Source organism: Thamnophis sirtalis, unplaced genomic scaffold (assembly GCF_051295495.1).
Source record: "Thamnophis sirtalis isolate CommonGarterSnake01/CBP01778 unplaced genomic scaffold, rThaSir2_p1.2 scaffold_13, whole genome shotgun sequence".
Lineage (NCBI taxonomy): Eukaryota > Metazoa > Chordata > Lepidosauria > Squamata > Natricidae > Thamnophis > Thamnophis sirtalis.
This window is the reverse complement of record NW_028261393.1, coordinates 5,173,802-5,199,179: the sequence shown is the minus strand read 5'-3', so window position 1 is coordinate 5,199,179 and position 25,378 is coordinate 5,173,802. Positions and strand designations below refer to the sequence as shown.

Genomic DNA, 25,378 nt, shown 5'->3' with positions numbered 1-25,378 from the left:
CGTCTAGAATCAAGTGTTTCCCAGTCTCAACAAGTTTAAGATCAGTGGACTTCACTTCCCAGAATTCCCCAGCCCAGCATGCTTTAAGATAAGTGGACTTCAACTCCCAGAATTCCCCAGCATGCTTTAAGACGGGTAGACCTCAACTCCCAGAATTCCCTAGCCCAGCATGCTTTAAGATGAGTGGACTTCTCTTCCCAGAATTCCCTAGCCCAGCATGTTTTAAGATCAGTGGACTTCAACTCCCAGAATTCCCCAGCCCAGCATGCTTTAAGATGAGTGGACTTCAATTCCCAGAATTCCCCATCATGCTTTAAGATGGGTAGACCTCAACTCCCAGAATTCCCCAGCCCAGCATGCTTTAAGATCAGTGGACTTCACTTCCCAGAATTCCCTAGCCCAGTATGCTTTAAGATCAGTGGACTTCAACTCCCAGAATTCTCCAGCCCAGCATACTTTAAGATGAGTGGACTTCACTTCCCAGAATTCCACAGCCCAGCATGCTTTAAGATAAGTGGACTTCAACTCCCAGAATTCCCCATCATGCTTTAAGATGGGTAGACCTCAACTCCCCACATTTGTTAAGATGCTGACTGGGGAATTCTGGGAGTTAAAGTCCACCCATCTTAAACATGCTGGGCGAAGGGATTCTGGGAGTTGAAGTCCGTACCTCATGAAGTCGCCGAGATCGAGAAACGCTGATCTAGATTTGGTTTTCCATTTTGCAATTTATGAAATACTTCTTCTGTAACCTTCTCCCTAACAGAAGGTTACTAATTCTTTCAATTAGTCAATGTTTTAGCAGAGGCTAAAAATACCAGAGAAATATTCATCCCGCCAATCCCGGCAGGTGCTCAGATTTAAGGATAGGATGGAACAGGAAATGTAAAAGCCACCTGTTTTTTCCATGTAAGTTTTGCTTAAGGGATGGAAGTTCCTTTCTGAAGAGGCCACTAGCAAGCTGGATCTAAGACAACCACAGTGTATTGAGAATTTAAAGCCTACACTTTCTTTTTTAAAAGTCACTTTTTTCAGGGACGTTGTAACTGCGAACGGTCATTAAACAAAATGGTTGTAAGTTGAGGACTGGGGAGAAGTTTGGGTCACGCTCCATATTCACTTGATACGATCCGAAAGCCAGAGAATATTATAGTCGCTGGATGGGAACCTCTGGATGATAATGCAAACAGAGCAATCAGTTGTTGCTAAATTTGTCTATATTTTGTGCCTTTTCTCATCCAGCTGGTGACCGAAAATTCAGTCCGGTATCTGAGTTGCACAAGTGGGAGGAGTTTCCGTTCTGTCCGGGAACGCTGGTGGTATGTGGTTCTCAGCAAATGTGGGGTGAGTCTGTCTGTATCCCCCCCACCCTCAGCCTGGATCCCTTCCCATTAAGGCAAGGGTGTTGAACTCAAGGCCCGGGGGGGCGGATCCGGCCCACAGGATCTGACCCGCGGTCAAAATCGTGCCAACCCAAGCTCCATTTTCACTGGCAGAGGGCTAGCAAAACTAAAAAAACAAACAAAAGGAGAAATGTTTCCCCTTTTGCAATTGAGCATGCAAGAAGAGGCAGGAAAGGAGAAAGGGAAAGAGGAAAGACAAAGAAGGAAAGGGAAGAGAGCAAGGAAGGAAAAGGAAAGAAAGAGGGGAATGAAGAAGGGAGGAAAAAGAAGGAAAGGAAGGAAGGAAGGAAGGAGAAAGGAGAATGAAGAGGGATGGAAAAAGAAGGAAAGGAAGAAAGGAGAATGAAGAGGGAAGGAAAATGAAGGAAAGGAAGGAGAATGAAGAGGGATGGAAAAAGAAGAAAAAGAAAGGAAGAAAGGAGAAAGGAGAATGAAGAGGGATGGAAAAAGAAGGAAAGGAAGGAAGGAGAATGAAGAGGGATGGAAAAAGAAGGGAAGGAAGGAAGGAGAATGAAGAGGGATGGAAAAAGAAGGGAAGGAAGGAAGGAGAATGAAGAGGGAAGGAAAAAGAAGGGAAGGAAGGAAGGAGAATGAAGAGGGAAGGAAAAAGAAGGGAAGGAAGGAAGGAGAAAGGAGAATGAAGAGGGATGGAAAAAGGAAAGGAAGGAAGGAGAATGAAGAGGGAAGGAAAAAGAAGGGAAGGAAGGAAGGAGAATGAAGAGGGAAGGAAAAAGGAAAGGAAGGAAGGAGAATGAAGAGGGAAGGAAAAAGAAGGGAAGGAAGGAAGGAAGGAGAATGAAGAGGGAAGGAAAAAGAAGGGAAGGAAGGGAGGAAGATCATAATGAGAGTGAGTGAGGGTCCTGCCTTAGCACTTGGCCAACACAGGTGGCCCCAACACAAGTGGTTTCGAGCTGGCCATGCCCCCTGGCACCACCCCCCTCTCCAGGTCAAACACAACCCTGATGCAGCCTTCAATGAAATTGAGTTTGACACCCCTGCATTAAGGCCTCTGCTGATGTTCACCCACCCCCCCTCTCTGACAGAGTGACGGCTTGGAACTGGAGTACGAGATGATTTTGACCAACGGCAAATCCTTCTGGACGCGTCACTTTTCCGCGGATGAATTTGGTAAGGTTTTTGGTCGGCCCGTACGGCGCCGTTTTCAGGGGGCCAGAATCCCCTGCACCGATGTGAGAGTTGGCTCTTTGCATCCGAGATGCCTTTGCCTGCCTCTCGTTACCCTGGCAGCGCCCTCAGCTTAAGCGTGGGAACTTTCTGCCCTGTCTGTTTTATGGCCTCTGGACAAGGATGGATGTTAAACATCGCAGCCAACCAAACAAACTCCAGAGCAAACCATTGCAAATATCCTGGGTATTTTTAGCTTTTGGGTGGAAAAGGGTTTGCCTCTTCATCCGAAGATTGGTGGCGGTGGTGTTTTTTTTTTTTTAAAGGGTGGTTTAAAATGGCTCAGCGGCGAATGTATATGCTATATGCTTACACACACACACACACACACACACACAGAGTGTATATGTGTGTATATGTGTATATGTGTATGTATATCAGTGATGGGTTTCAAAATTTTTTGGAACCTACTCTGTGGGTGTTGCCTTCTTTGTGGGAGTGGCTTTCTGGCCATGTGTTTTCTTTCTTCCCCCCCCCCTCTCTCTTTCCTTCCTTTTGTCTCTCTGTCCCCCTTTTTTTTCTTTCATCTCTCACTCTTCTTTCTTTCTTTCTTTCTTTCTTTCTTTCTTTCTTTCTTTCTTTCTTTCTTTCTTTCTTTCTTTCTTTCTTTCTTCCTTCCTTCCTTCCTCCCTCCCTCCCTCCCTCCCTTCCTTCCTTCCTTCCTTTCTTTCTCTTTCTCTCTCTCTCTGTGTCTGCCTGTCTGTATGTGTGTGTGTGTATGTGTGGCAGTGGTGGGTTTCAAAAATTTTTTGGAACCTCTTCTGTAGGTGTGGCCTGCTTTCCGGGTCCACTGGTGGAACCTCTTCTAACCGGTTCAGTAGATTTGATGAACCGGTTCTACCGAATAGGTGCGAACTGGTAGGAACCCACCTCTGATGTATATATATATATATACACATATATAAACAAGCATACACACAAACACAGACATAGTATATATGTATATGTATATATAGGGAGGCAGTAGCTTGTCGATCAAAAAGTTCAGTGGTTCGAATCCCTAGCGCCGCGTAACTGAGTGAGCTCCCGTGACTTGTCCCAGCTTCTGCCAACCTAGCAGTTCGAAAGCACGTCAAAAATGCAAGTAGGAAAATAGGAACCACCTTTGGTGGGAAGGGAACAGTGTTCCGTGGGCCTTCGGTGTTGAGTCATGCCAGCCACTTGACCCTGGACAGCGCTGGCTCTTCGGCTTTGAAACGGAGATGAGCACCAGCCCCTAGAGTCAGGATGAGCTGAAGAAGCTTCTTGGATGAGAAGCGTAATGTTCTTCAAAAAAAACAACGGGAAATCCAGTTGCCTCTTGAAAAAAAGCTCCTTTGGGACAAGTTTGAAGAATGCTTCTCTAATGGCCTTTCAGTGTGTCCTTTTTTCCTCTTCCTGTTCTTTTCTTCTAGGTATCCTGGAAACTGACATCACTTTCCTGCTTATATTCATCTTGATCCTCATCATCTCTTGCTACTTTGGCTGTGAGTAGTAAAGAACTTTTGTGCTTCTAAACTTGGTTCACCACTTCCTCTTTCTGATTTAATGTGATTTGATGAGATCAGATTTGAGCAAATACAGTCCCTGGCTTATGCCGACAAATAGGGTCAGAATTTCCCATCCTAAGACCTTACAATTGTATGTCAACTCAGATCCAGTTTTTAAAACCATTTTTACAATGGTTGCTTAAGCGAATGGGTGGTTAAATTAAACAGCACAGCACAGCAATCCAGGGCTGGAGGGGACCTCAGGGGTCATCTAGCCCAACCCCCTGCTCCAGCATGAGATCGTATATCATCCTGGTTATTTTGGAGGAACGCTGGCAGAGAAGGAGGCAGGGCCAAGGGTGGGAGATGAAAAGTCCTAGACCCCCCCCAAGGTCCCTTCCTATGATTCTATTATGAAGGAAGGGAGGGAGGGAGGGAAGGAAAGAAGGAAGGAAAGTAGAGGATGGGAGAGAGGGAGAAAGGACAGAAGAGGAGGGAAGGAGGGAGGGAAAGATGAAAAGAAGGAACAAAGGAAGGAAAATGGATGGAAACTAATCTAGGAGAGAAGCAATCTAGTAACGAGAAGAAACTTCTTATAACTCATTCTTCCAAATGGGGCATTTCCAGCAGCAATATATATATATATATATCCAAAAAGGTAATAAATCACAATCATATGATTGCAGGACATGGCAATCAGTCGTAAAGGGAACCCAATTGCCAAGAGCCTGGATTGCAATTATGTCAACACAGGGATGGCGCAATGGTCGTAAGATTGTGGAATGTGCGACAGATACCTTGAATTGTAATTATGCTTTTCCCCTTTGTTTTGGTTTTTCCCCCCCAGATCTGTTGAAAGGGCGGCAACTTTTGCACACCACATACAAGATGTTCATGACAGCAGCTGGAGTAGAGGGTAGGTTTGAGGAGAAGCAGGGAGCCAGTTTGGTCTAGTGGTTAAGGCACCTGGCTAGAAAGCGGAAGATTGTGAGTTCTAGTCCTGACTAGGAACAAAAGCTGGCTAGCTGGATGACTTTGGGCCAATCACCAGGAGACAGTGAGTTCTAGTCCCACCTTAGGCATGAGTCCCCTTCGAGGGAAAAGGGCGGCATATAAATTTAATAAACTGAACTGAACTGAACTGAAAAGTGGCTGGTTCACTTTGGACCAATCGCCAGGAGATGGTGAGTTCTAGTCCCACCTTAGGCATGAAAACCAACTGGATGACTTTGGGCCAATCACCAGGAGATGGTGAGTTCTAGTCCCACCTTAGGCATGAAAACAATAGCAATAGCAATAGCAGTTAGACTTATATACCGCTTCATAGGGCTTTCAGCCCTCTCTAAGCGGTTTACAGAGTCAGCATATTGCCCCCCAACAACAATCCGGGTCCTCATTTTACCCACCTCGGAAGGATGGAAGGCTGAGTCAACTCTGAGCCGGTGAGAAAACCAACTGGATGACTTTTGGCCAATCACCAGGAGACAGTGAGTTCTAGTCCCACCTTAGGCATGAAAGCCAACTGGATGACTTTGGGCCAATCACCAGGAGACGGTGAGTTCTAGTCCCACCTTAGGCATGAAAAGTGGCTGGTTCACTTTGGGCCAATTGCCAGGAGATGGTGAGTTCTAGTCCCGACTTAGTCATGAAAGCCAACTGGGTGACTCTGCTTATGGGAAAGGGAATTCCTATTACAATTATTTCCACTGGTAGTATAGGTTTGATTGAGAAGATCAGAGCATTTTCCTTTGAGCGGACCTGTATTTCCATGATTTTGCATCCACGTCTTCCCCCCTTTTTTTTTTTAAAAAAAAGCTGCATTTTCTGTAACAGATGGCACGAAACAGATTGCACCTAAATATTCACATTGGTAGCTGTATAAATAACGGCACTTTTGTGATTCCCGGAAAGGGCAGGTGGAGACAGGTGGCAGTGGAAGAAATTAGAAAATATGAGGGCTGTCATTTAAGATCCAATAATAGAAAGGAAAGAGAAGCCAAAACTATTGAGAGAGCAGCGATTGAAATCTGTCGGCTGCCAAGAAACAGGGAAGTTGCAGTTCAGGATATTTATTGCTCAAGTCTACTCGGTGGCTCAGTGGCTAAGGTGCTGAGCTTGTCGATCAGAAAGCTCAGCAGTTCGGCGGTTCGAATCCCTAGCGCTGCATAACGGAGTGAGCTCACTTTACTCTCCCAGCTCCCCCAGTTCGGCGGTTCGAATCCCTAGCGCTGCATAACGGAGTGAGCTCCCTTTACTCTCCCAGCTTCTGCCAACCTAGCAGTTCGAAAACACGTAAAAATGCAAGTAGAAAAATAGGAACCACCTTTGGTGGGAAGGTAACAGCGATCTGTGCGCCTTCGGCGTTTAGTCATGCCGGCCACATGATCACGGAGACGTCTTTGGACAGCACTGGCTCTTTGGCTTTGAAACAGAGATGAGCACTGCCCCCTGGAGCCGGGAACGACTAGCACATATGTGCGAGGGGAACCTTTACCTTTATCTATGCCCAAGAATAAATTAAAGTTCAAATTGGTGCTAGATAAGGATGAATCGAATTCAGGAGTGTTTGGGTGTAGATTTTTGTGGGAATGCATTGATTCTCAACCGATGACTCGTTTAACCCCACCTCACCCTCCAGCTCTGCCTGCTCTTCTATAAATCCCACCCATGTTATTACTGTGTTACAATGCATGTCATCTGTTTCCTTTTTCTTCTCCAGTGCTCAGCCTGATGTTCTTCTGCATATACTGGGGCCAGTATGCAAGTGACGGTATTGGAAACGACAGTCTTAAAATCTTGGGTAGGTTATCAGAGATGGACCTTCCCGTTTCCCAGATGGATTCCCATTAAACCATGATTTGTGGAACTGCTACAGTCACTGGTTTTACACATAACATAAAACCAATGACTGTGATGAACAGGCCATAATGGTTAAGTTGACACCTCATATAGAGCTGGGACTTGATTTCTTTGTTGTGGTTTTTTTAAATTTTTATTTTAAACACATCAACAAAAACAAACAGATGACTTAACACAACATAGGAACAAGAAGTTCCATCGTATATCATACAGCAGTTCCGTATCGGTTTCTTTGCAGTTAGTGTTTTCCCTTCTATACATTTCTATCTTGCATTCATGGTCTCCTTATTCGTTATCTATTTTTATGTACAATTCTATATTTATTTATACTTAGCTATTGATAAGAAAATATTGTTTACCTATATTGTGCTTTATATTCTTACTGTCATTTATTCTCTTACATACAATTATAGGTATACATTCACATAGTTATTCTTTTTCTTTGCCATTCTTATACTTTTGTTATTCCATTTAAAAGATTATAAGGTACAGTTTGGATTGTTTTGTTTACCATCCCTAGCACCTGTTGTAACACCACCTTATTTTCCCTTTCTTTTCTCCCTCCCTTCCTTCTCTACTTCCTTCCTTCCTCCTCTCCTTCCCCTTCTTCCTTCCCTTACCTCTCCCCTACTCTTACCCTCTCCCTACCCCTTCCTGCCCTCCCTCCTTCTCTTTCTCTCCCTTCCAGCCTCCTCTCCTTCTCTTTCTCTTCCTTCCACCCACCTCTCCTTAGCTCTTTCTTCTTCCCTTACCTCTTTCTTTGTTTTTAATTAAGTATAATGATCCAGCAACCATTCTTTATATGTTTTATCCTCCAGTCCCCTAATCATCTTTGATGCTCTTCTCTGCACGGCTAAGATGCTGTCAACAGATAAGATGATATATATCAGAAAAGATGCTACTGACAATATTGAGTTTTATGGAGCAGTGTTGTGACCATGGACTATTTTAAATCTCTGACTGGTTCACATTCACTCACCCCTCTCCTTTGTTCTTCCCCCAATTCCAGCCAAGCTCCTTTTCTCTGTGAGTTTCCTGATCTTCCTCTTGATGCTCATCCTGTTGGGAAAAGGATTCACGGTTACCAGGTACCAGCTGATGGTGTGCATGTGTGTGTGTAACCACAGAAGTGATGATATGGTGGGATAACAGAGAGGGAGGGATGGGCTGAATTGTACCCACAGTCTGTTGTAACTGCGAACAATTGCTGAGCAAACCCATCATAAGTCGGGGACTACCTATGGAGAACTAGAGTTTTAGGAAAAGAAGAGTCGGAGGGGGTAAAACGATGGGAAGAAACAGATGTTCTGGCTTCTGACCACATCTGTGCTTTCCACCATTCCATAGAGGAGTCAAAAACAGAAGAAGAAATATAGGGAAGGCGGTTGAGTTGGGAAGCTGGGCATATAGGAACAATATTGAGGTGGAAAAGCAACAGAGATTGGGAAGTTGAGTGGTGGTCAAAGGATCTGTTGGGTTGAAGTCAAGGGTTCACAGGGTATCTGCAGAACCTCTACCTAAGATTCTACTAAATTTGGAAAACCCCCAAATCCCAGTCCCGACTGGCCCCGCCCACTCCACCCTGCCCCTTCCCGGAATCCCCACGCGGCCTCTGTTGGATGCCGGTAAGTGTAGGGCGCCGGTGGTGGGTTTCCATATTTTTTTTACTACCAGTTTGCTTGGGCATGCTCACGCCCCTGGAACCACTTCCGCGCATGTACAGAGGCATCCGGGCGGGTGGGCGGAGCCTCCCGCTGCTGCCACTACCGGTTTGCCCGATCTGGGGCGAACCGGGAGCAACCCACCTCTGTTAAGGACATGCACAGAAGCTCGGAGAGGGCGAAAAATGAACCCGTGGGACATTTGGGCCCGTTTCCAGCCTTCAGAGGACCTCCAGAACACGAGGAGGCTGTTTTTGTCCTCCCGGAGATTCGAGCAAAGCCTCCGGAGTCCAGGGAGGGCAAAAACCAGGGGTGGGTTTCAACCGGTTCCCAGGTGGTCCCCGCGAACCGGTTGGTAGGTGAACCCAGAAGTAAGTAACTTCCGGGAACGTCAAAGGACCCACCCGCCCACCCGCGCTCCTTACCAGTCTTTGAAGGCTTCTGCGCTTCCACGCAGGCGCATGGCACATACAGCGCCTGCGCGAGTCTCCACAAGCAGCTGGAGCATTGCGCAGGCGCTAAGACGCATGCGTGAACTGCGCGCGTGCACGAGGACGCCGCCGGCCCCGTTCCAACTGAACCGGTTGGAACCGGATTAGCAACCCACCCCTGGTTGAAGTTATGAAATTAAGAGCATTAGGGAGAGTAGCTTGGAATTTGTGCCTCTATGTCATTGGCAAGCCATCAGGAATGAGAGATGGTTGTTAAGAGTGGTAGCATACAAGGCGGTGTTTCCTTTCCTGTAATCCTGGCTCACGGGTCCTTATTTTTTGGCAGGGGTAGGATCAGCCACACAGGCTCCATCAAGCTCTCGGTGTACATGACCCTCTACACCATCACTCATGTCGTGCTGTTTATCTACGAAGCTGAGGTACGTTCCTTTTTCCTTTCCAGCCACGTATGTGCTCGGAGGGCCACACAAATGTAGTTTGCATGTTCTGCGTTCTGGTTATTTCCTAGATCACATAGTCCTTCCTGCCAGGTTCACAAACTGTAAAAATAGTTGTTGTTTCCCCCCACCTCCGCTCCCGCTCAGCAATGTCCCGGCACTCCTCACCACAAGAAACTTCTAAGCTAGATGAGTCAAGGATTTAATTTAACGCAAATCCCCCGCTTAGTTTGCCTTGCAAATTATCAATAACCGACAAAAGGAGAATATTTATAGGTCGGGGTTGAAATGAGAGATCCTCGGTGCTCTCCGAGTTTGGCGGTTTTCTTGCAGGCGTTTTATTACCAAACTAGGTGTCAACATCAGTGCTGGAAGGAAGTGGGATTTAGGAGGAGGGACAGGAGAAGCAGGAGGAGAACTGTGGGGTCCTTGCTGGTCTCTGAGCGTGGACATTTCCTTGCAGACGTTTCATGACCCAACTAGGTAACATCATCAGTTCCAGAAGGGCGTGGGGTTCATAAACACAGAACAAACCTCACTCCCTTCTGGCACTGACGATGTTACCTACTTGGGTCGTGAAACGCCTGCAAGAAAACGACCAAGCTCTCAAACATCAATAAATTAGGATAAGGCTTATCTTTGTTGCTCTTCGTTCGTTGCACAACTTCGTTGCACGGATTTGTTACCCAGGTATGATAAATCTAGAAATCTCCATAACTGATTAATGGGGAAAAATCATAACTGATTAATGGGGAAAAATCATCTTGCTATGGGAAAATGGTGTAGTGTTTTTTTTTAATCATTACTTCCCAAGGTGAGGAGAAAGGAGAGGAATAGGAGAGAGGGAAAAGCAGAGGAAGAATTGGAGGGAATGTAAGAGTAGGAGAGAGGGGAGGAAAGGGAAGAAGAGTGGAAGGATAGAGGGGAGGAAGGGGAAGGAGAGAAGGGAAAGGAGAGGAGGAAGGAAGGAAGGAGAGAAGAAAGAGAAGAAAGGGGGGAAGGAAGGAGGGAAGGAGGGAGGGAAGCAAGGAGGGAAGGGAGGAGGGAAGGAAGGAGAGAAGGAGAGAAGAAAGGAGGGAAGGAAGGAGGGAATGCAGGAGAGAAGGAAGGGGGGAAGGAAGGAGGAAAGGAAGGAGGAAAGGAAGGAGAGAAGGAGAGAAGAAGGGAGGGAAGGAAGGAGGGAAGGAAGGAGGGAAGGAGAGAACGAGAGAAGAAAGGAGGGAGGGAAGGAGGAAGGAGGGAGGGAAGGAAGGAGGGAAGGAAGGAGAGAAGGAGAGAAGAAAGGAGGGAAGGAAGGAGGGAAGGAAGGAGAGAAGGAGAGTAGAAAGGAGGGAAGGAAGGAGGGAATGCAGGAGAGAAGGAAGGGGGAAGGAAGGAGGAAAGGAAGGAGGAAAGGAAGGAGAGAAGGAGAGAAGAAGGGAGGGAAGGAAGGAGGGAAGGAAGGAGGGAAGGAGAGAAGGAGAGAAGAAAGGAGGGAGGGAAGGGGGAAGGAGGGAGGGAAGGAAGGAGGGAAGGAAGGAGAGAAGGAGAGAAGAAAGGAGGGAAGGAAGGAGGGAAAGAAGGAAGAAGTAGGATTGTTGTAAGATAAAATGGGTTTATGGGATGGTAAGAAAGCAATTTCAAGTATATTGTCAACTGTAGGGGAGAAAAATTGTTACAAATACACATTATTAATAACAGTTATGAGATCATATATTTGTGAATGTATATATGAGAAATAAAAAATAAATAAAAAATCATTACTTCCCCAATGTTTTTTTTATACCCATTTCCTTCCTTTCGGTGCTCAGTTCTTTGATCAGGCCCAAGTCCTGTACACCTATGAATCTCCAGCTGGATATGGCTTGATCGCCCTGCAGTTTGTGGCTTACATCTGGTTCTGCTACGCCATCCTCATCACTCTCAAACAGTTCCCGGAGAAACAACCTTTTTACGTGCCGTTCTTTGCTGCTTATACCCTCTGGTCAGTAAGTTTAGAAAATCAACAGGGCAGGAAAATTATTTATTTTTTTTGAGGTGGGGGGGTGGTGGTCCTGGCAAAGAAAAATCTATTTATTCATGACGTTTATTTGCTGCCTGGAGTGATTCCAGGAAGCTTACAATCAGTGGTGGGTTTCAAATCTTTGTAGAACCTCTTCTGTAGGTGTGGCCTGCTTTGTGGGAGTGGCTTGCCAGCCATGTGACCGAGTAGGCGTGGCCAACTTGTAAAATGTGGTGAAACTCACATCACAACTCTCTTGCTTAGCAACCAAAATGTTGGCTCAGAAACTCTGGCATTTGAAGCACGCAAGTCTTAAAGCTGTCAAGTTACAAGACCTTTGCACCTCTAACCCTTTAGAAAAAAAAACCCCAGGGGTGTTCAAACTTGACAGCTTTAAGACTTGTGGACTTTAACTCCCAGAATTCCTCCTCCAGTCATGTTGGCTCAGGAACTCTGGCATTGAAGTGTGCAAGTCTTAAAGCTGTCAAGTTACAAGACCCTTGCACCCCTAACCCTTTAGTAAAAAAAAAAAAAAACCAGGGGTGTTCAAAGTTGACAGCTTTAAGACTTGTGGACTTCAACTCCCAGAATTCCTCCTCTCGCTCTTCATCTTGATGATGTGCGGATGGGTGGGGGGGGGAGGGATGGAGCTGGAACCGGTTCTAAACGGCACCGTAGATTTGTGGAACCTCTTCTATAGAAGAGGTTAGAACTGGCAGGAACCCACCCCTGCTTACAATAGTGTAAAAACATAAAAGGCGTTAAAAACTTTAATCACAAGTAAATAAAAGCCTAAGTAACTGAGTATGAAGAATCGTGATGGCACAGTGGTTAGAATGCAGCATTGCAGGTATTGCATCATTCTGCCGACTCTCAGCAGTTCGATCCTGACCGAAGGAGGACACAGCCTTCCATCCTTCCGAGGTCGGTAAAACGAGGACCCAGATTGTTTGGGGGGGGGAGCAAGAGGCTGACTCTGTAAACTGCTTAGAGAGGGCTGTAAAAGCACTGTGATGCGGTATATAAGTCTTAAGCGCTATTGCTATGCCCCAGTTCCACCATTGTAGTATTGGCTGCTAGAAGTCTTAGTTGTTAGTATAAGGCAGCGTTTCTTAGCCTTGTCAACTTTAAGATGGGTGGTTGGTCTTCCTGTCAGTGTATAAGAATTTATGAACTGGAATAGCCATAACAACAAGTCAGCCCACGGGAACTGTTTGGTGTCTAAGACACAGGATTTGTTGTAAGCCATGTGAGATGGCTCGGAGCCTGGGCGTGGCTCAGTGGTGGGATTCAGCCAGTTCGCACCTATTTAGGAGAACCGGTTGGTAACTTTCTAAGTAGTTCAGAGAACCAATTGTTGGGAGAAATCTCCTTTTGTTTCTTTCCACTTTACAGAGCTAATCCTGTAAGGAAGGCAGGAAGGAAACATTCTGGTGTTGTTTCTAGCCTAATCTTTATTGCCCTGCTTACAGAAACTGCCTCTCCAGTTAACCCTTATTACATTGTCAAAGCTAAGGCAAAGCGCCCATCGACCTGAGTGACCTTGAGTTGGCCACACCCACCCAGTCACATGACCACCGAGGCCCACCTATCCAGATGGTCATTAGGGCAGAGAACCGGTTGTTAAATCGTTTGAATCCCACCACTGCCATGGCTTAGCTTAACTGTTCTGTGTATATAAGAGTGTGTTTGTCTTTGGTTTAGGTTTAAGTTTCATTTTATTTATATGCCGCCCTATTCCAGCGGGACTCAGGGCGGCGCACAAACCCAAGGAGGGAAAGGGAAACACAAAAAAACTACAAATACAGGGCATTTAGAAACAACCAACAGCCACACAAATCGAGAGGGGAAGGGAACTCATCGACCCCAGGCCTGCCGACACAGCCAGGTTTTAACGGCTTTTCGGAAGGCCTGGAGAGAGGTGAGGCTCCAAATCTCTGCGGGGAGTTCGTTCCAAAGGGCCGGAGCTGCCACAGAGAAGGCCCTCCCCCGCTTGGTTGCTTCTTGTTTCTGCTTCTTGTCCTTGTCCTTGCTACTTCTTCTTCTCTACCACATTGCAAGAGCTGCATGGGTATTGTATACATGCATCATGTTTTATATTATTGTCTATAAAGAGGTTTCTTCTATAAATGAATCCTGCTGAGTTATTTACTTGCGTGCTGGCTGGATAGCTGCAGACACTTCCAACTCCCAGAATTCCCCAGCCAGCATGGAAGTGTGGAAACCGGTCATCATCAGTCACTTTTTTCAGTGCTGGCGTAACTTTGAACGGTGACTAAAGGAATGGTTGTAAGTGGAGGACTATTTTAAATGAAACCCAACGCTTTAGGCAGCAGGATCTGCATCCTTTAGCCGGTGTCCTGTTCTCTTGTAGGTTTTTTGCTGTCCCGGTCACCGCGCTTATCGCTAACTTTGGCATACCAAAATGGGCTCGGGAGAAAATAGTCAACGGCATTCAACTGGGGATTCATCTGTACGCTCACGCAGTTTTCCTGGTAAGGATTTTCACATCACCGACCATTTCTAATCCCCGTGGCAGTTACCTTAATGCTCAGGAACAGCTGAGATGCTCAGGGGTCGCGACCCGACAAATGCGCGCACGACAAAAGCGCGCTGACGAAACCGCGGTGCAAAAATCGTGACGTCATCAGCACGCCCACAACAGCTGCCCGCTTGTCTCCCTTCTTTCCGCAGATTATCACCAGGCCCTCCGCGGCCAATAAGAACTTCCCGTACCACGTGCGGACGTCGCAGATCGGGATCGTCGAGGAGGCTGCGACGGGGGCCAAATTTCCGCACCACGTCTATGGGAACGTGACTTTCATCAGCGACTCGGTGCCGAACTTCACAGAGCTGTTCTCCATCCCCCAGAGTACAGGAAGCAACACCAGCAATGTGAGAATCGGAGAGGGTCTCGCCTGAGAAACCCCCTTCCTTAAACGGTTACGACCTTAGAGTTGACCCCCCCCCCAAAAAAAAAATCCCTCTGTGGAATCGCACACGAGGTCCTTAGGTGGCCTTTAAAAAAGAAAAAAAGAAGAATGGTGTAGAGCAGGGATGTCAAACTCAAGGTGTGCTTAAATCTGGTGTCATCTTCCCTGAATTTTTGTGCCGCCCGGGATTGGGTCGGCATTCTGGGCTCAGGACCTCAGTCAGCACCCCAGAATTTGGGGGAGCTCGTAGAGTTTTTAAATAAGATTGGGGTTAATGCCAGGGTTCCCAACAACACCCCCAATGAAAGAGGACTCCGAGGCTGGAGGTTCCTCAAAGTTCCATTTGTCATATTGGCACATCTGGGAAAACCCAGATCTGAAAGCTTCCAGGTTTCCCCCATCCAAACAAAAGTTCAAATCCCTGCCCAGCACCCACATGTCCATCCCATGCTCCAATCGGGACCACCATCCAAAGCCTCCCAGTCACACCATCGCAGCTGCAGGGCAAGGTGTCCTTGACTTTCTGAGATGAGAATGTTATTTTGAGTATATATCACCCATACGCCATATAATCCCTCCCCCCTGCCCTCCACCCGTTTTCCCAATGCAAATGATGGCTTCCAGTTCTGACATCTGGCCTGAGAGGCCACCCTCGAAACGGCAACAGACCGCCCCACGGTGCCTCTGCCAGCAAAAATGGAGCTCGCAAGTGTACCTCCACTTAACTTATGACGTTTCATGGCAACATCGCACAGAACAGGCAGACTCCTTTCTTCTTGTACTAGAGTAGATATAGAGTTAGCTACCCTCCACGCCGAACGCAGTGCTTTCGCCACTGAAAATAACAGAGTTGGAAGGGACTTTAGAGGTCTTCTAGTCCAACCCCCTGCTCAGGCAGGAAACCCCATACCCTTTCAGAGAAGCGGCTGTCCAATCTCTTCTTAAAAGCCTCCAGTGTTGGGAGCACCCCACAACGTTGAGAGGCAAGTCGTTCCACTGATTTAATTGTTCTTCTTCCCTTGGTTTTGCTACGCCATGCCAGAGGCCTCCGATCTCCCTGCGGATTGCCAACCGGGCTGCAGTTTGTGACGGCGGAGCAATTCATTAATTTTGATCTAATTGATTTTTCAACCCCCTTGCTGGCTAAACGAGTCTCCCTTGCCAGTTTACAGCAGTCAGCAAAACAATATGATAATAAGGTGGCACAAAGGCCTCTGCTTAAATTATTATTATTATTTTAAAAAGGGCCATAACTCAGATCAAAGAAGAAGTGAAAAAATATCCACAACAAATAAAACATTAAATTAGGACAGCCTGTTTTTTAAAAAAACCCAACTGCCTGGAATCCAAAGACAGTTCAAGGGGACGGGATGACGTTGAGTTGTTCAGCCTGCGTCCTTCCAGGTTTCTGGATCGTGTTGCTTTAGATTTGATTAAGGAGGAAAGGGCTCTTCTTTTCCTGCCAATGTTTATCCGGACTCTCTACCTACTTTTCCTCCTGCAGACCCACAAACAAATGGAAGACACCTCTTCTGCTGACCGAAGCCTGACCTCCAACTGCGTGGTCACCACCTCCGAACTCAGCGGTGCCCCCGTGTTGTTGAAGCCATCCCTGGGGAGCGAGACTCAGCCTCCGCCCTACCAGCTCCATGCGCCCCAACTCCACCAACATAATGGCTACACCGAGTATTTTAGCATGCATACAACCGGCGCCCGGCCCGTGTAAGGGTCTCTTGACTCTCTCCCTCTTGGCTATGCTGATTCCTATCGTGACATTTCCTGGGTCGGGGGGTGGGGGAGTCCCCTCTCTCAGACAATGGCACCCCCATCCTTGGTTTCTCTCCTTTCACCTGTGGCATCTTTCCCTTTTGTGCAATTTCCCTCCCTTCTTTTGGATTCTGCAATGATACCAGGGAGACAAGATAGGGTGGGTGGATTCCGCCCTACTCTCCCCACCACTTCCTGACTCCTTCGCGGTGACCCAATTAGTCTGTGGGTCATACCGCTCCTTCCCCCATGGGACAGTCTTAAGCTTTCCCACCCGCTCTGGGGCTGCTACGGTGAAGGGAAGCCAAGCACTGAATGAACATGGGTCTAAATTCTCTTCTAGTTAGATCAGGGGTGGCCCACTCTGGCCACTTGTGGACTTCAACTCCCAGAATTCCTCAGCCGGCACAGCTGCCTCAGGAATTCTGGGAGCTGAAGTCCACAGGTCATAGAGCGACAGGCCCATCTTCGGCTGACTTTTTTCCCCTGTGTAAACCGGTGTGTTCCTCAACTTTGGCAACTTGATGATGAGCCATGGCTGGCTAGGGAATTCTGGGAGTTGAAGTCTATACGTCTTAAAGTTGCCAAGGTTAAGAAACGCTGCTGTAGGGCCAAGATCATCTAGTTTTCCTCAGCCACCATTGTGATTCAGTGGTTTTCCTCTCTGGGTCCCCCAATGAGGAAACTGATTCGCCTTGTAATTATATCTCCATGTTACATGACTCCGTACTATTAACATCTTTTGGTCCACATTTTATTTCTTTCTGCTCCCTTGTGAAGATAGTTTGAATCTTCTAGGTCCCTCTGCCTTGGTTTCCCCCGGATAATGATGTTGCCCTCGTTAGTTCCTAGGAACTAAAGTTACCCTGTGGTAAGGGGAGCGTCCAATAAATTTGATAAATAAATACATAAAGTAAAATGAATGTGCTGTGGGTTCTGCTCCCTGATCCTGGTGAATTTCTGAAAACCACAAGAGCACATATTTCTTTTTGCTTTTCTTCTCTTCGTTTTGCCCAAATAAAGAATATTCTCATGTTTCTATTTCAGTGTGAAAACATGTGACTCTTAGGGAAACATCTGCTTATAAAAGGAGGAAGAGATACCGAACATGGAACATTTCTATTTTTTTTTCTTCTACTGGTAAAATAGCCTGTTAACCACAGACACCGATGTAATACACGCTTGGCTTTCTTCCTCGGGATAATCTGCAAAACTAATAGAACCAAACCTATTTTTTAATGTGGCACAGCAGTCCAATAAAGGATCCCTGAAAATGGTAGTTCTGTGAAAGGATGAAAGGGTTTCTTAGTCTATTAAAGTAGTTATTTAAAAAAAAAGGTTGAATTTCGTAACAAGAGATGTGCTTAGTTCAAAGCAAATCAGTACTTTTACTCATACATCGTCTTATTATTACCAACAGCGTACATTGTTGGTTGATTTGAGGTGATTTAAGGCACTATAAAGAATAAAAAATACATCAGTAAACAAATGTTGGACAGAAATGTCTTCAATATAATGCTTTCCAGCCTAGAGGAAAAATGTGCGGACTTCAATTCCCAGAATCCTCCAGCCAGCCATCTTGGCTAGAGAATTCTGGGAGCTGAAGTCCACCCATCTTAAAATTCATTACCAGGTTGGCTGGGGAATTCTGGGAACTGAAGTCCACTCATCTTAAAAACTCACTAGCATGCTGACTAGAGATTTCTGAGAATTGAAATCCATGTCTTGAAAATTCCCAAGCTTGGAAAACTGCTTTAACAGCAATTTTATGTATAGTACCGCAAAGGAGGAGTCATGTTGATTTTCACATGTTTCTGCAGATCTTATGAAACTCCTCTCTGTCAATATCCATGGGGAAATTAGAATCTCAGCAATGTTCCTCTTTTTTTCTCAGCAAAATATTTAGATTAGATTAGGTTAGATTTTATTCAGTTTGTATGCCGCCCTATTCCCGAGAGACTCAGGGCGGCTAACAATCAGAAAGGGAAGGGGATACAAAATAAAAAATAAAAAGACAAACAATTTAAAAAACAACAGCAACAGTCGTAACCTCGGGAGGGGCTGAAGGATTTAACTGCCCCCAGGCCTGCCGGAACAGCCAGGTTTTAGCTGCTTTGCGGAAAGCCGGAAGGGTGGTAAGGGTCCGGATCTCAACGGGGAGATTAATGTCCATTCTGTGGTGCCTCTACTGGGCTGTGTAGATCGGTTCCACCACAAATCCGCGGTAGACTAAAGCGCGCTTGACAAAAGCGCGTACGTGACGTCATCACAGCGCGACGAAAACGGCACGCTGTGAGCAGTAAATTTAAAATTAACGCGAAAACCTTACCCTAACCCCCCCAAACCTAACCCTAACCCTAACCCTTAACCTAACGCTAAACCTAACGCTAACCCTTAACCTAACCCTAACGCTTAACATAACCCTAAACCTAACCCTAACCCTTAACCTAACCCTAACCCTAACCCTAAACCTAACCCTAACCCTAACCCTTACCTTTATGTGAATCGGCTTGCTTTTATTTTATTTTATTTTAATTTATTTTTAATTTTATTTGTCACGCTGATGACGTCACGTACGCGCTTTGATCGGGCGCGCTTTAGTGGACCGCGGTTTTGACGGGTCACGGTGTAGATCACACTCATGCCAGGATTAAAATGTTTCCTCCAGTCAGCCACAAAATAGCACTCCTCAGAGGTGCCTCGTGCCAGCTTTGCAAAATACCACCTGATTACTGTAGCATCAGTTGGTAAGAATAGACTATTTTCTCATCGGCACCTGCACTTGCCCGAGTTTTAATTTCAGGAAGCAGTTCATTTTTCCTATGACCACAGGTTGAACCTTTACAATTTTGTAGCGTGGTCTAGAAAAAAACAGAAGAATGTCAAACAGATCAGCAGATCACATCCATATAGCTTACTGTGCAGAAGCTTCAAGTATCATTGGCAGGTAGCCTAAATCCTAGCTGTGATTCTGCATTCTGAAAAAAAAATATTTACTTGCCCTTCATCTCCTGCACCTTCAGTTCTTTGCAAATGAACCTTTTAAATGGTGAAAATGTTTGTCTGAAGTGTGTGGAGATTCTCGATCATCCAGGTCATTGTTGTCCCAAAGGTGTTTTTTCAGGAGGCAACTGGACTTTCTTGTTTGTTTTTTTCTTTTGAAGATGTTTTGTTTGTCATCCAAGAAGCTTCTTCAGCTCTTGACAAGATAGTGCGGAATGACCGTTGTCTTACCTGAACGGTCCTTCTATGGGTGCTGCGAAGGGAATCCAATCATGGGTTAACTTAGCCTTCTAGCCTTGAGACTGAGTATGCAAATATCAAAGTTACGCCTCCTCTGACTGGACTTCCGCTTCCTCCCCAGTTCTTATTACGAAGCCCACCGAAGAAGCATTATGTCAATCCTCAACAAGCCGCAAGTCATCCGGCACTACGGAGTCAAGTCCAGTCAGTAACTAGTCACAGTCAAATGGAGCCCTGACCAGCCGAAGCCGCGGGCGGGTTTGGATTCCCTTCGCAGCACCCATAGAAGGACCGTTCAGGTAAGACAACGGTCATTCTCCTGTGTGCTGCTCCGGGAATCCAATCATGGGATATATCAAAGCAATGAACTCCCAGGGCGGGAGCTAGGCTGGTCAGGCTCCTCCGCAGACGGAAGGACCCTTTGCAACACTCTCCGCCCAAAGGACGCCTCGGCCGAGGCGAAGACATCAATCTTGTAGTGGCGAATAAAAGGCGAGGGGGATGCCCAAGTGGCCGCCCTGCAAATCTCTTCCACGGACGCTTGCGTCGCCCAGGCCGCTGTGGTGGCCGCACTCCTGGTGGAATGAGGAGTGATTCGCCTTGGAACCGGTCTGGAGTGGGAGTCATACGCCAACGCAATGCAAGCTTTCAACCATCGGCCGATGGTGTGGGAGGACACCTTCTGTCCCATTGAAGATGGCTGGAAGGAGACGAACAGGGCCTCCGATCTTCGGAACGACGCCGTGCGCTTCACATAGCGACGAAGAGCCCTGCGCACATCCAGATGGTGCCACTGACGTTCCCGCGGATGAGACGGGTGAGGACAAAAGTCCGGCAGGACAAGTTCTTGAGTTCTGTGAAACAATGAATTTATCTTTGGAAGAAAGGTCGGATCCAAACGAAGCACTACCTTGTTCGGGTGGAAGATGCAAAGATCCGCACGAACCGAAAGGGCTGCTAGCTCCGACACCCTCCTGGCCGATGTTATGGCCACCAGGAAAGCCGTCTTGAGTGTCAGCAAGCGGAGGCTGATGGAGTGTAGAGGCTCAAAGGGGGCAGCTGTAAGGGCCCTGAGAACCAAGGTCAAATCCCACGTGGGATAACGATGTACCGTCGGCGGTCGTAAGTTGGAAGCACCCTTAAGGAAGGTTCGAACTCGCAAGTGCTGGGATAAGGAGCGGCCTTGGCCACCCCCGACCACCGTTGACAAGGCTGTGACCTGACGGCGAAGTGTGTTTGGTGCCAACCCCTTGTTGAGGCCGGACTGCAAGAAATCCAGAACCTGGGGCACCGAGGCCTTGATGGGATCGACCCCGGTGCGTCGGCACCAGCGGCAGAAGGCCTGCCAGGTAGCTTCGTAAATACGGGTAGTCGACGGGCGACGGGCCGCTTGAATTGTAGAGATGACTTCGTCTGAATAGTGGAGGGCCGCTAGCATCTCCCGCTCACGTGCCACACGGCTAACTGCAACAGCTGAGGGCCCGGGTGCCGGAGAGCCCCTTGGTGGAGCTGAATCTTGTCGTCCGGGATCCTCCAAGGACGCGAAACGGACAGATGGACGAGGTCTGCGTACCAGGGACGTCTGGGCCACATTGGAGCGACCAGCAGCACTTCCGCCTGTTCTGTCAATATCTTCTGAATGACCGACGGAAGGATCGGGAGAGGAGGAAAGGCATAGAGAAGGCCGGCCGGCCAACGGCTGCGTAGAGCGTCTACCCCCTCCGCCCCCGGAGCCTGGTATCGGGAGTAAAACCGGGGAAGTTGTGCGTTGCGCGGGTGAGCGAACAGATCCACCTCGGGCAGGCCGAAGCGGCGAGAGAGCTCCTGGAAGAGAATGGGGTGGAGCTGCCACTCCCCCTGATCCACAGTCGCTCTGCTCAGCCAGTCCGCCTGAGTGTTGGCTTCGCCCGAGATGTGCTCCGCCCGAATCGATGAGAGTCTGGGCTCCGCCCAATGGAACAACCTTTCCGCTTCCAGCATCAGAGCTCTGGACTGCGTTCCCCCTTGGCGGTTGATGTGAGCCTTGGAGGCCACATTGTCGGTCAGGATTAACACATGGTGATGAGATACAATGTCCCGAAATTCCAGGAGAGCCAGACGGATGGCCCGCAACTCCAGCCAGTTTATGCTGTTCGCCAGCTCCTGATCCGACCATCGACCTTGGGCCACCTTGTCCAGGGCATGGGCCCCCCATCCGAATAAGCTGGCGTCCGTTGTAACTTGAACGCGGTCCGGCTCCTTGAATGGACATCCCCTGAGGAGCCTGGACGACATCCACCAATGCAGGGACCGCCTGGCCTTGCCCGGGAGCTGCACCTTGATGTGGGAATGACTGGTATGCGCTCTTTGGAAGGGCAGCAGGAACCACTGGAGAGGACGCGCATGGAACCTGGCCCAGGGCACCACGCTGATGCAGGAGATCATCTTCCCTAGCAGTTTGGAAAGCGACAGCAGCGGTACTCGCCGATGGGATAGCGCATGATGCGCTAGGCGGTATATGCTCTGCCTCCTTTCCGGGGACAGGAAAACCTCGCACGACATCGAGTTGATGGTGGTTCCCAGATGAAGGAGGGACGTGGTTGGGCGCAGGTGGCTCTTGGGCAGATTGAGGACAAAGCCATGGTCCCGCAATGCGTCCATCGTGACCTGTAGGTCTCGGAGGGCCTGATCTCGAGAGGACGACAGCACCAACACGTCGTCTAAATAACAATTGATGCGTATTGGAATTGAGCGAAGGGAGGCTGCCAATACTGCCAGAAGCTTGGTGAACGTGCGCGGGGCCGAGGAGAGGCCGAATGGCAAGGCCCGGTATTGATAATGACGGCCGTTGAAGTGAAACCGCAGGAACTTCCGATGTGCCGGATGAATGGGCACATGGAGGTACGCTTCTTTGATGTCTATGGAAGTCATCATGTCGCCTTGGCGGATGGAAGCCAATATGCTCTTTAGAGAGTGCATTTTGAATTTTTGGTATTTGATATACTGATTGAGCTGTTTCAAATCTAGGATTGCCCTCCATCCCCCGGAGTTCTTTGGTACTAGGAACAAGATGGAATAAAACCCTAGGCCTCCCTGCCCTTTGGGAACTTGCTCTATGGCCCTGATGGTGAGAAGATGAGATATCTCGGTGTCCATAAGGCGCCGCTTTGACGGGCACCTGGGCACAGGGCACCTGATGAACCTCCTCGGGGGGATGGATAGAAATTCTAGCGTGAGACCCAAACTCACTACTTGAAGGGCCCAGGCGTCTGACGTGAGCTCCGCCCACCGGTGGGCGAAGGCCAAGAGACGTCCTCCTATGGGCCCTACCTCCTGCGAGTCAGCGGTATCTGCGAAAGGATCGGTTGCCCGCTCCTCGGAATGACCGTCTACTCTGCGCCTGACTCTGCTGGCGCCCCCTGTCTCTGGCCCCGGCTCGGTCCTGGCCACGGTCCTGTGCCTGGGAGAACCCCCTGGTATAGTTGGGGACATAGGGGGCAGAGGTAAACCCCGAGTCCCCAGACCGAAAGGGCTGCCGTCTACCATAAGGCTGTGGCCTTCTGGCCACACGGGCACTTGTGGAGGGAAGCACCCTACGTCTGTCCCGAGTCTCAATGAGAATTGGATCCAGCACTGAACCAAACAAGGCCCCGCCCTTAAAGGGCGTGGATGCTAGACGCCACTTGGATTTGATATCAGCTTGCCAGTGGCGGAGCCAGAGCAAACGGCGAGAGGCCACATTGGAAGCCACGGCTCGGGAAGCAAACTTTGCCGCGCTAAGGGTGGCATCAGCAGAAAACTCTAGGGCCGCTATCAGTTTGGTGACATCCTGATGGAGGCGCAGTTCCTCCGGATCCAGCCTTTCCTGTAGCTGTCTCAGCCAAACTAAAGAAGTCCTATTAAAGAAGGAAGCTGCAGTGGCTGATCGCAAGGCCCACGCTGCTGCCTGATGAGTCTTGCGAAGGACCGATTCGGCCTTGCGGTCCTCGGCCTTCAATCCTTCCGAAATTTCAGAAGGAATTAATGCCGGTGAAGCAAGAGCCGCTATGGGAGCATCCACTGTGGGAAACTGCAGGAGGGCCTCCAACTCTGGGGAAGATGTGAAAAGCTTCCTATCACCAGACCCAGGGGGCTTAACCGCGGTCGGCTCATCCCACTGCTTTTGGATTAAATCAAGAAAAAGCTTGGGAGATGGAATAAAATCCTGCAGAGCCACCTGCTCAGCAAAGAGCCGCTCGGTGGCATCCAGGCCCACAGCAGCACTTTCTGCAGAAATTGCCTCCCCCATGTGGGTGGTAGTCTTGGCCTTATATAGCAGGGATTTGAAAAGAGTGTGCCTGAAAAGCCCAGGGGGCGGAGGCTGGTCCACAGGAAGGCCCTCGTCACCAGAGAGTTCCCTATCCTGGATTTCACCTTCTTCCACTAAGGGAGATTGTGCGCTAAACACAGAGTGTAAAGGGGAAGGAGGATCAGTTTGCAGAATGGAAGAATCCCCTTGTACTGCTTGGGGAGCCAGGCCTGAGTAGGCCAGAGTAGGCCTGGAGACCTGGGATCTACGCGCTAATTCCGCATCCACCCCTCTGGAAATAGCCTCTGAGATCATGCTGTAGAATTCAGCAGAAAGGCCCAAATCCTGGCCCTCCAGAGGCCTGAGGCCTGCAGCTGTGGGGGTGAACGTGGCAGAGGGCCCAGCGCGTGGAGGTGAACGAAGAGAAGCCCCACTAGCCTCCGAAATAATTGGGGGAGAACGAGGCCCGAAAGCCCCTACCTCGGGAATAGGGCCCTGGGGAAGCTGAATATCAGGAGACCAACCCTGCTCAACAACCCTCACCGGAGACACAGGCTGCTGAACCAAAACCGGAGGGGAAGAAATGGGAGCCCCAGACGCCTTGGGGGGAACTTTGGCCTTGTCCTTGCGCTTGTGCGACTTATCCCGAACAGTAGATGAGGCTCGAGGCCTACTAGTAGAGGCCCTGGTCGCGGCCCTGCTGGGCCCAGGGCTGGCCCCTCCCTCGCCAGGGGAACGGGGCTCAGAAACTGGCCGGACAGTACCTTGCAATTGATCAGCCATGATATGAGTTTGAAAGAGCTCAATCAGCGAGACAAAGGAATGCAATTGAAAGCACTTCGCCAAGAACGCCACGTGGAAGCAGAGACTAAGAGAAGCGACCTCCTCGCTGAGTCAGCAAACTCGAGTGAGGGAAAAGGGAGGGGCGGAAGCAGTGCGCAGACTCAAGCGCGCGAACAAAATCTGCCTTCTCATCCCAGGCGTTAGAGCGCATGCGTGAAAAGCGCTTCCAAATAAGGTCACCGGCTTCAAAGGCGCGAAATTCAAAGGAACCGCAAGGGAAATTCCCAACAGCCGATCCGTGTAATCCTCCGGCAGCCGCTCCAGCGAGGGCACAAAGGAGGGAGGCGGGGAAGGGGGGGAAGACCCGCTCCGACAAGCCAAAGCCTCGGATCTGACCGCGCCCGCGGGCGGGTGCTATCCGGCAGGGGTGGCAGCGCTGGGAGACTCAGCTTCCTTGCGCGCTGATGATAAGGGAGGGCAGGCGGAGAAGCCCCACTCCAGCTGCAGCGATCCGATATCCCTTTAAGGGAAATAGCGAGGGAGGAATCTGCTGACAGCAATCTGCCGCTTTACCTCCAATCCAGCAAGAAATCCACAGTGAAAAACCAAGTAATTTCATCCTTAACCTAGAAATATTAGCAATTAATCAAGAGAGCGTTGAAAATAAGTCTCGTAGGCTTGACTGAGTAATAAGGACTGGGGAGGAAGCGGAAGTCCAGTCAGAGGAGGCGTAACTTTGATATTTGCATACTCAGTCTCAAGGCTAGAAGGCTAAGTTAACCCATGATTGGATTCCCGGAGCAGCACACAGGAGAATGGAAGGATTTATATTCCTTGCAGACAGCAGATCATTTACATTCTTGGGCTTCAACAGCCTTCTAAAAGGATGCAAATGATTACCTGTCTGCAAGAAATATAAATCCTTCCATTCCCCACCA

At 48.6% G+C, this 25,378-nt stretch overlaps 1 protein-coding gene across 2 annotated transcripts in view; it reads left to right on the top strand.

Annotated features, from left to right (window-relative positions):
* The window catches only part of TMEM145 (transmembrane protein 145), a 34,916-nt gene extending 17,500 nt beyond the window's left edge, over nucleotides 1-17,416 (top strand). Inside the window, exons 5-16 of one of the 2 annotated variants that reach the window (XM_087727391.1) lie at nucleotides 1,243-1,344; nucleotides 2,447-2,531; nucleotides 3,983-4,054; nucleotides 4,905-4,973; nucleotides 6,777-6,857; nucleotides 7,926-8,004; nucleotides 9,355-9,448; nucleotides 11,257-11,429; nucleotides 13,822-13,942; nucleotides 14,142-14,342; nucleotides 15,885-16,102; nucleotides 17,195-17,416. In XM_087727391.1, the coding sequence (XP_087583517.1) occupies nucleotides 1,243-1,344; nucleotides 2,447-2,531; nucleotides 3,983-4,054; nucleotides 4,905-4,973; nucleotides 6,777-6,857; nucleotides 7,926-8,004; nucleotides 9,355-9,448; nucleotides 11,257-11,429; nucleotides 13,822-13,942; nucleotides 14,142-14,342; nucleotides 15,885-16,102; nucleotides 17,195-17,216 (1,317 nt within the window). In that variant the 3' untranslated portion in view covers nucleotides 17,217-17,416. Of the gene's footprint in view, nucleotides 1-1,242; nucleotides 1,345-2,446; nucleotides 2,532-3,982; nucleotides 4,055-4,904; nucleotides 4,974-6,776; nucleotides 6,858-7,925; nucleotides 8,005-9,354; nucleotides 9,449-11,256; nucleotides 11,430-13,821; nucleotides 13,943-14,141; nucleotides 14,343-15,884; nucleotides 17,140-17,194 lie in introns of those variants that run through there. The other variant, XM_087727392.1, reaches the window with a different exon arrangement.
* Nucleotides 17,417-25,378: the final 7,962 nt, after the last annotated feature.